Source organism: Aspergillus campestris (assembly GCF_002847485.1).
Source record: "Aspergillus campestris IBT 28561 chromosome Unknown P168scaffold_4, whole genome shotgun sequence".
Taxonomy (NCBI): domain Eukaryota; kingdom Fungi; phylum Ascomycota; class Eurotiomycetes; order Eurotiales; family Aspergillaceae; genus Aspergillus; species Aspergillus campestris.
The window spans coordinates 908,188-921,183 of NW_020194339.1; the positions used below are offsets into that span (position 1 = coordinate 908,188).

At 50.2% G+C, this 12,996-nt stretch overlaps 4 protein-coding genes across 4 annotated transcripts; 3 read left to right on the top strand and 1 right to left on the bottom strand.

The window, feature by feature from the left end:
* Window positions 1–3,176: 3,176 nt before the first annotated feature.
* Window positions 3,177–5,776, top strand: P168DRAFT_289075 (uncharacterized protein). The gene has a single exon (XM_024836919.1). It carries the CDS (start codon window positions 3,488–3,490, stop codon window positions 5,660–5,662), a length of 2,175 nt encoding a protein of 724 aa, XP_024694211.1. The 5' UTR covers window positions 3,177–3,487; the 3' UTR covers window positions 5,663–5,776.
* Window positions 5,777–5,846: 70 nt separating this feature from the next.
* P168DRAFT_317145 (uncharacterized protein) lies at window positions 5,847–7,526 on the bottom strand (the record flags this gene model as incomplete). Its single annotated transcript, XM_024840078.1, has 5 exons — window positions 5,847–6,084; window positions 6,269–6,693; window positions 6,791–6,932; window positions 7,008–7,329; window positions 7,394–7,526. The coding sequence occupies 5 exons, from the start codon at window positions 7,524–7,526 to the stop codon at window positions 5,847–5,849; spliced, it is 1,260 nt and encodes a 419-aa protein (XP_024694212.1).
* Window positions 7,527–8,252: 726 nt separating this feature from the next.
* P168DRAFT_289076 (YjgF-like protein) lies at window positions 8,253–8,981 on the top strand. The gene is made up of 3 exons (XM_024836920.1): window positions 8,253–8,469; window positions 8,527–8,676; window positions 8,779–8,981. The coding sequence occupies exons 1-3, from the start codon at window positions 8,305–8,307 to the stop codon at window positions 8,881–8,883; spliced, it is 420 nt and encodes a 139-aa protein (XP_024694213.1). The 5' UTR covers window positions 8,253–8,304; the 3' UTR covers window positions 8,884–8,981.
* A 326-nt stretch (window positions 8,982–9,307) lies between these two features.
* Window positions 9,308–10,376, top strand: P168DRAFT_317147 (uncharacterized protein; the record flags this gene model as incomplete). The annotated part of the gene is made up of 2 exons (XM_024840079.1): window positions 9,308–9,773; window positions 9,877–10,376. 2 exons carry the CDS (start codon window positions 9,308–9,310, stop codon window positions 10,374–10,376), a joined length of 966 nt encoding a protein of 321 aa, XP_024694214.1.
* Between the last annotated feature and the right edge of the window lie 2,620 nt (window positions 10,377–12,996).

A 12,996-nucleotide genomic window follows, 5' to 3' on the forward strand; every position in this document is an offset into this window, starting at 1 on the left:
TGAGTGGCTCAGATAGCGTATCGAGGGATTCGTACAATGTGGGGGTGTTGTAGTCTGTTTGTTGGTGGCGGGATAGAGTCATAACCAACCACTATGGTTGGGGGGAGGGAAGGATGGAAGGATGGAAGGGGGGAAGAAGGGAAGAAGGGAAGAAGAGAGAGAATGAAAATAGAAAGTCAGTTGAATAGACAAGAGTGAGCAAGAACTGGATGAAGGATCCCATGTCAAGAAAAAGAGAAAAGGTGAAGTGCCTGAGTAGTTTCCAGATGCTGTACCATACAAGGCTAGGCAAGAGATTGGTTGTTGGTTTAGGTATTCATGGTATTATTCATTCCAGCCTCGAGTATTCGCCTCTTTTTGGGTCTATCCTCTATATATTCAATTCATTAAATTATAATTATATTATATTATATCATATTATATATTGTAGACATTTGACTGCTTAATTTTAAACTCATGGGTCAACTGGAGTCCGAGATTAATATCGAAATCTCTATCAAACTGTTCTCCAGCTGACCGTTGATACGTGCCCAAGTCCGTCCTTATGCCTGGTACCTACTAAGAACTAGCCGAGACTGGCTTTCCGGCTCCCGTCACGGCCCCCTAACTAATCTTAAGCTATCGTAGTATCTTAGGTACGGTCCATACCTTAGCATGCCTAAGTACGACTACTGGGGCTTGACCAGTATCTCGCTGCCTGGTTGGGCACCATTCTTCACTTCAGCCTTCCCCTTTATTGATCCTATTGTTTTGCTTTGTGATTTTTTGTTTGAAAATTGTTAGTGTCATTAAACCATGATGATTCATTAAACCATGATGATCTCTATCCTTTTCATTACTTTCAATACTACATGTATATTTGTACTCCATTCGCCCAACCATACTCAGGTGAGGATCTAAGGCAACATCTAACCGATCAGGCCTCAAGGTCCCCTTACTAGAGGATGCATTCCAATGATCAAACCCACCCATGCAAAAGAAACAATTCATGGCACGACATCTTACAGGCTGGGAAAGAAACGTCAAGGTTACCACTTTGCCACACCAGTGGTCTGTGTGCCGCACTTGAAAAATGGAGCAACTTACACTTTTTCCTCCCTAACAGCCAGTCAATATCAGATATGGCTCCCTGGCTGAGGGTTGAAATTATCTATCACTCCACCGCAACTTCGGTCTCCAGTCCCAGAATTCATCTCACTGGCCGAGTCTGAAGAATACCATGAGGGTTAACCTTTGTCCCGTCTCAATTCCATGGTCCTCCAGCTTCGGTTCCAGACTTTTGCCCCTTCTCCGCTTGATCCTAAAATAGGAAACACTTGAAAAAAGGGTATGATCGTCGCAGGGTCTGTCTGACAGTACTCCTCCACGGTAAAAAAAATACCACAAAAAGAATGATGATGGCAAGGATATCCCAGATCAAGCTCAATAACTCATGCCACTGTCTCGCACCGGATCCGCTTTCCGACGGCAAGGGACATGTAGGGCTTGGAAGCTGTCCATCTGTGACCGTCAAACAGGGCAAATCTTCAACCCGTCCGAAATTCGCCCGGTGCAGCTTGCATGGATGAGTCAGTCAGTCAACTCGACGCCCCCGCCCCATGCAGTGGCCGAGTCGCTTTTGTTCCAAGCCCGACCTGCTGGGTGTGCAGCCACTCAGGTACAGTAGTCTGTTTCGATGGTCGAGTTCGCTTGCTCAAGGCAGGACCCACTGGCTGAACCCGGTGGCCACTTTAGCTTTGCTGGACTCTCAACATCAACCGGGTGGACGGTCAGGGTGCAAAAAGTGGCAAGACCGACATCAAGATAGCCTTGCGAGCGTTCGAGTCGTCGATCTGATAGCCAGCTCGACGAGTCGAACGGTCTCGTCCTCGTGAAGCTGTCACGTTCAGCGCCCCACTGCATCTCCATCTGTCAAGTCAAAGATGCTTGGCATTTCTGGATACCTCAGACCGAGCAATATGATGTATCATCCCATCACCTCATTCGCCGATCGGCACGCAGAAGCTGCCCATGGACTCTTCTAGCCATGTCTTGGTATCTATAAGATCGACAACTTAGCCGGCCTGGCTGGTAAAGAAATGAAATTGACTTGTTTCGCCTGCCAGCCCTAGTGGACTGTGGACACAGCCCTAGAAAATCCATCACGCTGCATCTCATCACATTGCATATGTTGCAATCAGTATCGGTATCGACCCTTAAGTATCAAATCTCTACAACTATTCATTCACACTTCCTCCACCTATTCTGAAGTCTAGACTGTACTCTGTAGAAACACCCCATCAACAAGACAAACCAATAATCTCCCCTCTCCATCTCCACGAACGTCCTTTAATTTCAACCATGTGGGACATGCACGTTCGAGAACCACCGTTGCGGGTCATAAATTACCTCCACTCGGTATGCGATCGGTACTTCCATTACCGCTCAGTTTTCACATCAGTATTGTTGGATAGTGTCGGGTACCTGCTTCTCTTATCCCTCCATTCCAACAGAAGGGCCGACTTCAAACATGTCGGTGTGTTTGAAATCTATCGGCCTGCACTGAGCGCCGATAAGGTAGCGGTGTGGAAATGCACGTACCAGATGGATATGTATCAAGTTGATAGGATACAGTTTAGTATAATTTCTAAATGCTTGTACGGAATTAATCTATATTCCGAATCTATCTTTGCGTTTCTAGTTGTAGATCGACCCATAGCGCGGGTGGGTGTATTAAATGGATACAAAGGTTTGTACTCGATGTGGCTGACTCCGGCATGATTATATCCAGGTCAACACGCATATTCCTATATTATACAGGGAGTACACTTGCCGATATCCTCCGTACACCCTCTGAGATGCTAGTTGCCTGAATCAAATAGCCAGTCGTGTCTTCCTAGATACAGTGATCCGATACCATACAAACCATACTACGACGGCAAGATCGACTATCTATATAGTATAGATTTATATTGTATGGATTGTCCCTTTCTTGTCTTCTCTCTTCTATATGATCAATGCAACAATCATTCCCGTCTATGTCTATTACACCTGAACCTCGAATTCCACTTCAATGTCTGGCAGGAGATGTGTTCCGTAGACCCACCAGGCATGACCCCGCCATGATGCTCCCGATCGGCTCTCCGCCTTCGGCCAGCTCACCTGACACCTGATCTACCTCCCTTCAATCCACCCAACGACATCATCACCATCCAACCTTTGATCAGTTCATCCTATCTAATTTTACTCGTACATATCAAGACATCAAATACATCTTCATTTCTCAGATCTCAACCCCCCCCTAGATCGCCAGATCTCCAAGCTTGCAATGTGATCGGAGCTATCAATGACCGCCCACACCCGGTCATAGCTTCATTTCACTGAGCTTCTAGTGTGCTACTAATCTACTCCCCACAGGCTGGCCCTCTCTTCACCTAAAACCTGAATTCTCGCAATGCTCCGTCACGTCACAGTATCAGGAGTTCGGGCCACGCGGGCGTCGAACTCCATGTCTCTCTCCCCCGGAAGTAGCGGTCTAGCCGGTCGAACTACCACCACCACCTCGACACGCCCAGCTAGGAGCACCGCCCAGGTCCGCGCCTTTTGGGACCACTCGCACCGGAGATACAGACACACAGAGGATTGGGAACGGAAGCGAACGGAGAGGTACCGACGCCTCTACCAGCTTAAGATGCGCAAGCAACCCCCGAAGCACCCGTCCGTCATGTTCAACCAGCACGTCCCGTGGTGGACTCCTGGGTGGGGGTGGGGACGTTTCAGATCCGGATTTTCGGAGTCGGAATCGGGGTCGGGGGCTGGACGAAACCCTCACAAGGTCTTCTGGGAATCCAACCCTCACAAAAGCTTCTGGGAGACGGAGAGCGCCCGCGCGAAGGAGCGCATGGATCAATTTAGGAGGGAGATCGATGCCGACCCACATGCGGCCCTGTTTGGGAGCAGGCTAGTTCGCCCCGGTGCCCCGGGTACGTATGACAATTGGTTCACTGATCTTTGTCGCACGTTTCTTGGTCTTGGGTCCACTGCGGAGTCGAAGCCTGTTGATACGACGGCGAGTTCGCGTACGTCGCCGCCGCCGCCTCCGCCGCGTACCGGTGATGCACGCATGTCGGATTCGGAGGGACCCAGTGGTGTGACTGCGTATACTGAAAGTGCAAGGGTTGACGAAAAGAATGATTTGGAATTCGACCCTATTAGTGGCCGCATGGTCCCGAAATCGAAACAGTCTTCTGATGTGATTGACGGGAACGAGCAGGTTGAAGATACAGCGCGGGGGAAATCTCAGCACAAAGGTCCTCGATCTGACCTTGGGAAGGCTGGCTTTCTTTCTTCGGTGGAGTCTTCGCCACGAAGGTCAGAACCACAAGAGTCATTAGAGAACTCGGACGCCGGCCACGGTGCACTGTATGGGGGTCATCAAAAGCCACGTAATTCCAAGCAAACACAGGAACATAAATCGAGGGAACCGCTGGACACCACGGCCCGAGAACAACGCCCAGATGCTACGACTCAGTCGATCAGCCCCGATGCTGGTCCGTCGCGGGACAATTTAGCATCTTCAAGTCCGGACGCCGAAGACACTGGGAAGGATACCCAAGAGCCGCAGAGGCAAACCGAGAGCAATGGATTTCTGGATAGTGCACGAAATAGTGAAGCTCTGGGCGGAGCACCTCACTCCACAACCAACATCAATCAGGCACCTAAAAGTTTTGTAATTGAGGACTCCCCTGACCATTTGGAGCCCATGTTAAGAGAGAAGCAAGAAGATTTGGATATATTGACTGCCAGCGATATCCGTGCTTCCTACGAAGGGAAGCACTTCGAGGAGGACTTGGAAACGCGAAAGCAAGCACGCAAGCACATGGAGGATACCTTTGACTCCTACGTCGACCCAGCCAGCGAGATTGACCCCCAGAGTTTGCGGCAAAAGTATCAGCAAACTGAAGAGACTTTGGTCCCAAGAGAATCATCCAGCGGTGCCAGCTCTGACGACCTACGCCGGCCCGAAGCATCAACTGAACAGACCCTTGGAGAACAGACTGCGAGAAACACCACACCTGATACTTACCTCGTCCTCGCATATGACCCTTCGACCCGCCAAATAAAGGAAGCTGAAACGAGCTCGTCCCTTCACTCAACAGACGGTGCCCTCCACCCCACCAAAGTCCTCCGTCGCCTCCACCACCCAGCTAAGTTCCTGCCATACTTCGCTCAGATGCACCATGGCGGTTACGAGATCGTGTCTGGCGGCGGAGACATTCTTGTGTTCCGAAAGACCCGAGAGGCAGGGGAGTACGGCAGTGCCGAGTTCCAGGATGACCTGCAGCGACCCAATCCCTACGTCCGACATGATGAAGATCTTTACGAGCCTGCGCCTCCGACGGAGTCATCATCGACCATTCCGCCGGCGCTCGACACGGCACCCGACGATGCTCCCTCCGCATCCGACAAAGATACTCCCGAATCAAGAGAACCACCTAAAACGCGGTCGAGATTCGGCTCCGCACTCCGTCGGATGTTCATCAGCGGCGCCGCCACGGCTGCGACCTGCTACGCTATCGGTGTTGTGGTGGAGTTTCTCCGCACAGGCGGAGAAGACGGACGGGGGTTCGATGCATTTACTGAATTTGAGTCTGAGAGGCGTCAGAGAGAGCGCAATTCATAACAATTTGCATGCTTTATTATTCTCGGGATTGGTGATATATCGGCCTCTTTCTGTACGTAAAATCTAGCTGGATCTGGTTTATTTCTCTGCAATTTGCAATATGTATGATTCATGCATTCATTGCTTCTACCGTAAACCACCTTCGTACGAACAACCATACCTACACGAACCAGGAATATCCCCATCAAAGCCCATTGATAATAACATCATCCTCATCCTCAGGAATCCAATCTCCTTGTCCCTCCTCCCACACCCAATCCCACCACGACTGACGAATCGCATCTCTCTCTTGAACCTCCTCGCGCGCTGGCCTCTCCACTGTCTCTAGGTTCTTCTTTTCCTCGTCAGCAATCTTCCTCTTTTCCTTCTCCTTATTCTCTATCTCCTCATTCTCCTTCTCCTGTTTCCGTTTCTCCTTCTCTCTATTCTTCTCCTCTTTCGTCTTCTTTTCCTCTTTCTCCCTCCCCTCCCCCTCCCCAGAAAAGCTCCCCCCAAAACCACGCCCCAAAACCCCTGCAAAACCCCACACCTCGCCCCCCACCAACCAAATACAACCCCAACCCCCCAATCAACCTAACCACATCCCTAAAATCCCTCCCAACCCACAAATCAAACTCCCTACTCCCTAGTACGCGGAAAGTCCTCGCATCAGGCTCCTCCTCATCCCCCGCCGCACAGCACAGCGCCATCCACTCCAGCTCCTGCCTCACGCGCTCCATGTTCGCCCCGGCATAGTGACGGCTTTCTGGGATGGTGGTGGACACGAAGTGGTGGGTTGGGTTTGCGCCTGTCGAGCTGGCTGAGACAGCTTGGTTGTACCGCCCACTCCACAGTCTGGACGTCTTGTAGCCTGGGAAGATCCCCCGCAGCAGGTGCAGTTTGGGCCCGTGTTGGCTGATGAGGTAGACTTCTTGGGAGGGGATCTGGTCGCCGGGGGGGTAGAGGTGGTGGATGTGGATGAGGAGTTGGGAGAGGAGGAGCTTGAATTCGTTGGTGAGGGTTTGGGGGAGGGTGGGGGCTTCGGATTGGGTCTGGGGAATTATTGTTAGTACGGTTTATCTGTTTCTGGCATCAAGCGTGTATATAGAGAGAGGGAACGAGAGAGATAAAGGGGAGGAAGGGAGATACCGATGATATAGGAACAACAGCCCGCACAAGCCCCGTCTCGGGAAGTTCGTCTAGACAGAGTAAGCCAGCTGTGCGCGGCCCGTCGGTGTATCTCTCGCGGTATCCAGTCCAGTATTCGAGTTTGCAGTTGAATAGGCGCGGTCTTATACTTCTTATCAGTATCACCAACGCATATCAAATCCGGTACAGCTGTGATAATCAGGGTAAAGGAGCATACCGAAGCACAAAGGACGCGTCCCCCATCCTACGCCCAATCCTCATCATATCCATAACCTCATGCAGAAGCGCATACACGACTTGGCCTTGTGCTTTTGCTGCATCTGTGAAGTTGATCCTAGACGATGGGGTGGAAGAGGAGGAGGACGTCGGTTGTCCATGGCCACTATCCCCATATATCCCATTGGCAAACTGCGCCGGCACCTTCTTCAGCGTCTTGTAGACGCCCCGGAAGCGGGTGTCTACGGTGGGCCACTTGTTGAGGTTGACGTTGCGGGCGTCTTCGCGGCCTCGGAAGAGCCAGATTGGGCGGTTGGTGGAGGCTGTAGAATTAGTCTCTGTCGTCTTATTTCTTCTCGGAGTTTGCTGGGTGGAGAAGGAACATACGGGTTTGTTCCGCCTTTTGGAGATAGTGAGCTGGGATAAGGTCCTCTTCTGGACGGTTTAGATAGAACTTTGCTTTCAGGCCGTGGACTTCGATGGTGATGGTTTCTCTCTCTGGGGCTGGAGAAGGGCTCATTATTGCTGTGGGCTGCAATGGTAGTAGTTTCTGTTAGATAGGTGGGTATCAAGGTTGATAGGTTGATAGGTTGATAGGTATCTATTCAATTTGTTGTTGGTGTACAGGAGAAAGAAGGATGTTGGAAGATGCTAGACATGATGATGTCAGGAGATAGGTGCTGTAAATGCAAGTCATCCATACTTGGAGAGAAGGAAATGAGAATGTTTCTTGCAGTGAATGAGTGAGTTACTCTTTTAGATAGTCTGTTTTTTATCCATGATGATATGCTCCAGCGCGTCCTACTATCTATGGTCATAATTGCTCGTCTTCATTGCTTGTATCCTGTCTGATATTCATATCGATGTATATCCATGCTAAACTGCTTGAAACAGATTCGCTGCTTTCAATTTCTTGGTTTGAACAACCAACCCAAGGAGGACCACTGTTCTATTGACATGGCTATACATCGAGTTGAATATTGTGGTTATTCTACAGCCAGTAATTAGGGTTTCCACCAATTTAGCCACCAAGTCCACCCCAAGCAAACACAACAGAATACAGCAGTATCAAAGAGATATATATCTTCGACCCAGAATAATATGACTGTATGTATAACCCATAAATCTCATATAGATAAATTGTAATTATGACCTGAACGTATTAGTCATGATCCCCACAATCCCCGCAACCGCACCATAACCATATTTCCCACACATTTCCCCAAGATTCAAGCTTCGCCAAGTTCTCCAACCACACAACCACACCCATCACCATCACCCAATACAATACAATCAACATGCCCAGAGCCACCCGCACCCCAGTCCGCGCCCTGAATGCGCCCGCGCCGGCTCCCTTCCTGTCCCAGGCTATCGTAGTCGGCGACTTGATCTTCTGCTCCGGCCAGCTCGGCATGAACCCCACCACCAACCAGATGGTCGAGGGCTCCATTAAGGAGAGAACTGTACTGACGATCCCTTTCCTCTGCCATTGAGTGATGCATTGTCTAATTGTATTGTAGAAGCAAATCATGCTCAACCTGAGCGCCGTGCTCGAAGCCGGTGGCTCGAGCCTCCGCGACGCGGTCAAGATGAACATCTATCTGGCCGATATGGATGACTTTGGGGCTGTCAATGAGGTCTATGATTCTTTCTTTGAGGGTGCCAAACCTGTGAGTTAATCCCTTTTTCTTCCCTCTCCATTCTTCCTCTTTCATCTTGGTGTATCTTTTGTTTTCTTTCCTTTTTCATGACCATTGATACTGATGAGATAGGCCCGGACGTGCGTGGCCGTCAAGACGCTGCCCAAGGGGTCGGACGTCGAGATTGAGTGCACCGGTGTGGTGACTGGTGTGCCCAAGGGGGCTTCTCGTCTTTAGATTTCTTGTCTGAGACGTTTTTTCCCATGAAGGGGTAGTGGGGTGTTTTGGTGGGGTTAAATAGCTGTCTCTAGCGCGGGAGACCATTCAATCCATCTGTACATGTACAACTGCTTGAGTATCAGCCGCCACTGTTATATATCTTTCTTCTGTATGCTTGCTCGGAATATTTGCGAAAACGCATGTAGCGCGCGTCAGTGACTCATGGGGCGAAAACGCCTTGAGCCTTAAGTAAGCCGCAGAGGGCGATGCCCGAGTTAGCTTTATATCTTCAGAAGATACCACTTGTCATGATAAATTTTGACCCCAATCACTCCAAGACTGCTAGATCTAGCAAGCTTTAGTAAATCCATCTAGCAAACGACCAGACAAGCCGACCCGAACCAAACAGTGCCAACTAACTGGCAAAGTCCCAAACAACACAATGGAAACCTTCCCCCTAAACGACCTCCCCCCAGAGCTCATCGCGCAAGTCATCCACGCAGTCCCCGATCCAAAAGACCTCCGCAACCTGCGCCTCGCCAACCGCGCCCTGAGCGAGCTAGCCACGCGGGAACTCTTCCGCGAAGTATACGTCCACATCGATCGGCTCTCCGACGAAATCGAAGAGCAGTCCTTCGAGGGCGTCGTCAAGATCTTCGAAAAATATCCTCATCTGGTGCAGGGCCTCGACGTGGACGGGTACTTCGGCGCCCGGTATGACTGTCTCTGTCCGTTTCAGTGCGCGCCTTATCTTGACAAGCTGCCTAATCTGCGGTGGGTTGAGATGTATGGGACTTATGCGTCGTGGTGGAGTGAGGAGGATTATGCGGGTCAGGTCGCTGGGGTGTTGAGGAGGGCGAGTTTGTTGACGGGGTGTGGGGAGCGTGTGTTGCGGGGTTTGAGGAGCTGTATGTTTCCTTCTTTCCTTTCCTTGTGCGATTTTCACCACAAGTAAAAGTCCCGGAAGAAAAAGAAGAAAGAGGAGAAAGAGAAAGCTAACAGATACATCAGTAAACCTCAACATCTTCACCGAAGAAGACCCCCAAGACTGGTTCCTCGGCGCCTTCAGCGCAATCTTCCTCATCCCGCAGCTCCAGCACCTCAGCCTAAAAGGCCTCACCCTAAGCAGCGCCGACCTCGCCGACATCCCACCAACCTTCCAGCACCAAACAGAACTGAAATCTCTCAGCATCACCCACTCCTACATCGACATCCAAGCCCTGCACAACATCCTCTCCCTCCCGCGCGCGCTAACCCACCTAGACCTCTCCCACAAGCCTCCTGGAGGCACGCAGCGTCCGCCCGGGTGGCACGAGGAGACGTGCGGCCCGGGCGATCTGCGCGCGGCGCTGGCGCAGCAGGGGGCGTCACTTGAGGGGGTGAAGATTGCGAGGTGGCCGAGGGTGAGGATTGAGGACACTGGATTTGATTTGTCCGTTGGGGGGTTTCCTAGGTTGAGGGTTTATGAGGGGTGTTATCGGGATGCGTCGGGGAGGTTTGCTTGGGGTTGATGATTGGTGTTGGGGACGGGGCATGGCTTTTTACTTTTTGCTTTTTACTTTTTTTGGATATTGGGTTATTTGTGTTTTGGTGGTTGGAATGGGATTGTTCGGGGTGGGGATTAGGTGAGATGGTGAGGCTGTATATGGTGGATTGATGGTACTTCTATATATATCTTGGATATCGGAGGGAGTGGAACGTACGGAGTAAACATAAGACACTATCGAAATAATTCAATGTCTACAATTTTTACTAATTAGTATATTTAGTCGAACAAAACCTAGAAAACCCTCCATACCAATAAAGTTCAGCCAACCCATCTCACCCAAAAAGCAGTATAGAGTTGACCGAACGAAATAGATATCACGTGGATACCCACCGTAATCTCCAGACCGGCTCAAGTCCGGCTCAGGCACCAGTGCCAGCTCGATCCACGGTACTCTTTTCCACCAGAGCCACCCAAGTAATCTCCCCAATCATCCCTCCATCTCCACAAACAAGCCGTCCGGTATCACAGGGCGGTGCCTCACCTTTGAATCCTGTCGCACAGCATGGTTCACTCCATTTATATTATTACTTCCAGGCTTTAGATAGTAGACACTTAGTAGCAAGCTACATACATACATACATAGCTCAAACTTGTACCTCATTTTCTGTGAGAGTTAGTTATCTGCTGTAGTGGCTAGCGGGAAGCCCTGACGGAGCGAAGGTTCAGGAACAGGATTAGCGTGGATGAAGTTTGTCGGGCTTGGGTCTCCGCTGGTGGTGTTGGTTGGTTGGGATTTGTTTTTTTTCTCTTTCTTCTTCATTATTATGGTTCTGAGGTGGCTGTTTGGAGGATGGGCTAGGGGGGATTCTTTTTTCTTCCTTGTAGGGGAGGATGGAAGGTTTTAGGGGTGTGAGGGAGGATGATCTGGTTCGTCCTTTGGTTTCATGTTGAGGTTGGATACCTGTTTATCTACAAGAGTGGTAGGTACCTAGTTAGTCACCTAGGGAGGGAGATCATCTAGGATAGTATCAAGGAGTATGGAGATGAGATGAAGAGAAAGACAGATTGATTGACATTTCCGAGACAGCTGCAGCGTGAGGAATGTTGGCACTGAGACAAGTGGTCCTAGGGATAAAAGATGGAAGTCTGAAACAGACGAGAGACACATGTCAGTGTTAGGCTATCTCTATCCTTCTTTCTCACTGTTCTTCTCTCACTATCCATCGCTTTCTCTCACGGATTGAACGGATAGCTTCTTCTAGTGATAAGTTGAGGCCATCCCGAATAGATATAGTTCGACCAAGGCAAATCGATAAGTGTTCTTAGCACCGGGCCAGTAGTGCCAAAACAAGTAATTCGTCCAGGAAAGTGGCTTGGCGTGTCCTCTGTAGACACTAGAGTGTAGAGACTAGAGAGAGAAGAGCGTCTCTCGCTAGCTAATGCGAATACTGAATAACGTATAATAGTAACTAGTCACCGATGGCTGGCATAGTTCCGGTAGTTTTGGCGAACTGCGATGTCAGGGTAGACAAGTGAGACAGTCTTACTTTCGACGGACGGAGGAAAGGGGAAGGAAATGGACCTGACATGAGATGATAGAAGATACAGACACGCACTCCCACTGTCTCCACGGACGAAGATGACGCTGGTTGGTCTAGACCAACCGGGCTGTTGACAGGTTGGCGCGGGCGGGCGGGTTTAAATTGCGATGTGCGACCGATCGGCAGTTGGCTCTGATTATTTGAGTTGGTCGGGATGCTGGAATTGCACATTATTAAAATTAATCTAATAGAGTCTGTCGGTGGACAGAAAAAGGAAAGAAATGACGGAGGGAAAGGGAAGAAAGTGGAAGAATATATCCAAGAATCCCGGGTGATTGCGAACCCCCGGGGTAAATATCCTGAGGAACTCGAAAGGTTGCCGTCATGAATTCAATTTAAATGTTGAATCTACTCCGTAATCTAGGAGCAGCACGGTCCTGATTGTCCCCGTCCCCAGTCTGTTGACTCTCTCGATCAGTAGAGTGGGTGGTGGACGGTGGATGCCATCTCAAGATTCGATCAAGCCTATCCTCTAGAGATGTCGATCCAAATAGGCACGGCCTACTGCAGACCATACCTCAGTCGATAAGGACCCCGTGCCAGTGTCACCGTCTGCAGCCTTTCCATTGTGTCCACGGAAGACTCGAAGACATGTGCTTGGCTCGTCTGTAATTTCTGCTCTGGTGCGGGGATGCCTCGGGCCTTTCTGGTCCTGATGGTTCGCAATATCGACCTGGTGTGCACTTGCAGTGTGCCTAGTGGTCACTGTGATGGAAGTCCCGGTGCAGTCCAACCCACCTCGGTTTAGACCGTGTCACTCAGTCGACTGATAAAAAGGTTAGAGAGTCGAAACTACTCCGGAGAGACTCGAGCGAGACTAGACGATAGACGCAGGTAAGTTGGTCCTATACCCGGTCGGATTAGCGTCTGATCCAGTTACGCGAGTTTGCGCTTTGTTGCATTCTCCGTTGGACGCTGGACCGATAGGGAAGGAGGGCAGAAAGATCGAGTCGAAGCATGGACAAGACAGAATGTGGTGGTGATGGTGATTATGATTATAATTAGGACGGAGAGTGGAGACAGTGCGTGTGGATAAGAGTG

Excerpts from the sequence above, each read along its gene's own strand:
- P168DRAFT_289076 (XM_024836920.1), top strand. The coding sequence starts at position 8,305 with ATGCCCAGAGCCACCCGCACCCCAGTCCGCGCCCTGAATGCGCCCGCG. Across the intron at positions 8,470-8,526 it reads GCTCCATTAAGGAGAGAACT|AAGCAAATCATGCTCAACCT; the intron begins GTACTGACGATC and ends ATTGTATTGTAG. Across the intron at positions 8,677-8,778 it reads TCTTTGAGGGTGCCAAACCT|GCCCGGACGTGCGTGGCCGT; the intron begins GTGAGTTAATCC and ends CTGATGAGATAG.
- P168DRAFT_289075 (XM_024836919.1), top strand. The coding sequence starts at position 3,488 with ATGTCTCTCTCCCCCGGAAGTAGCGGTCTAGCCGGTCGAACTACCACC.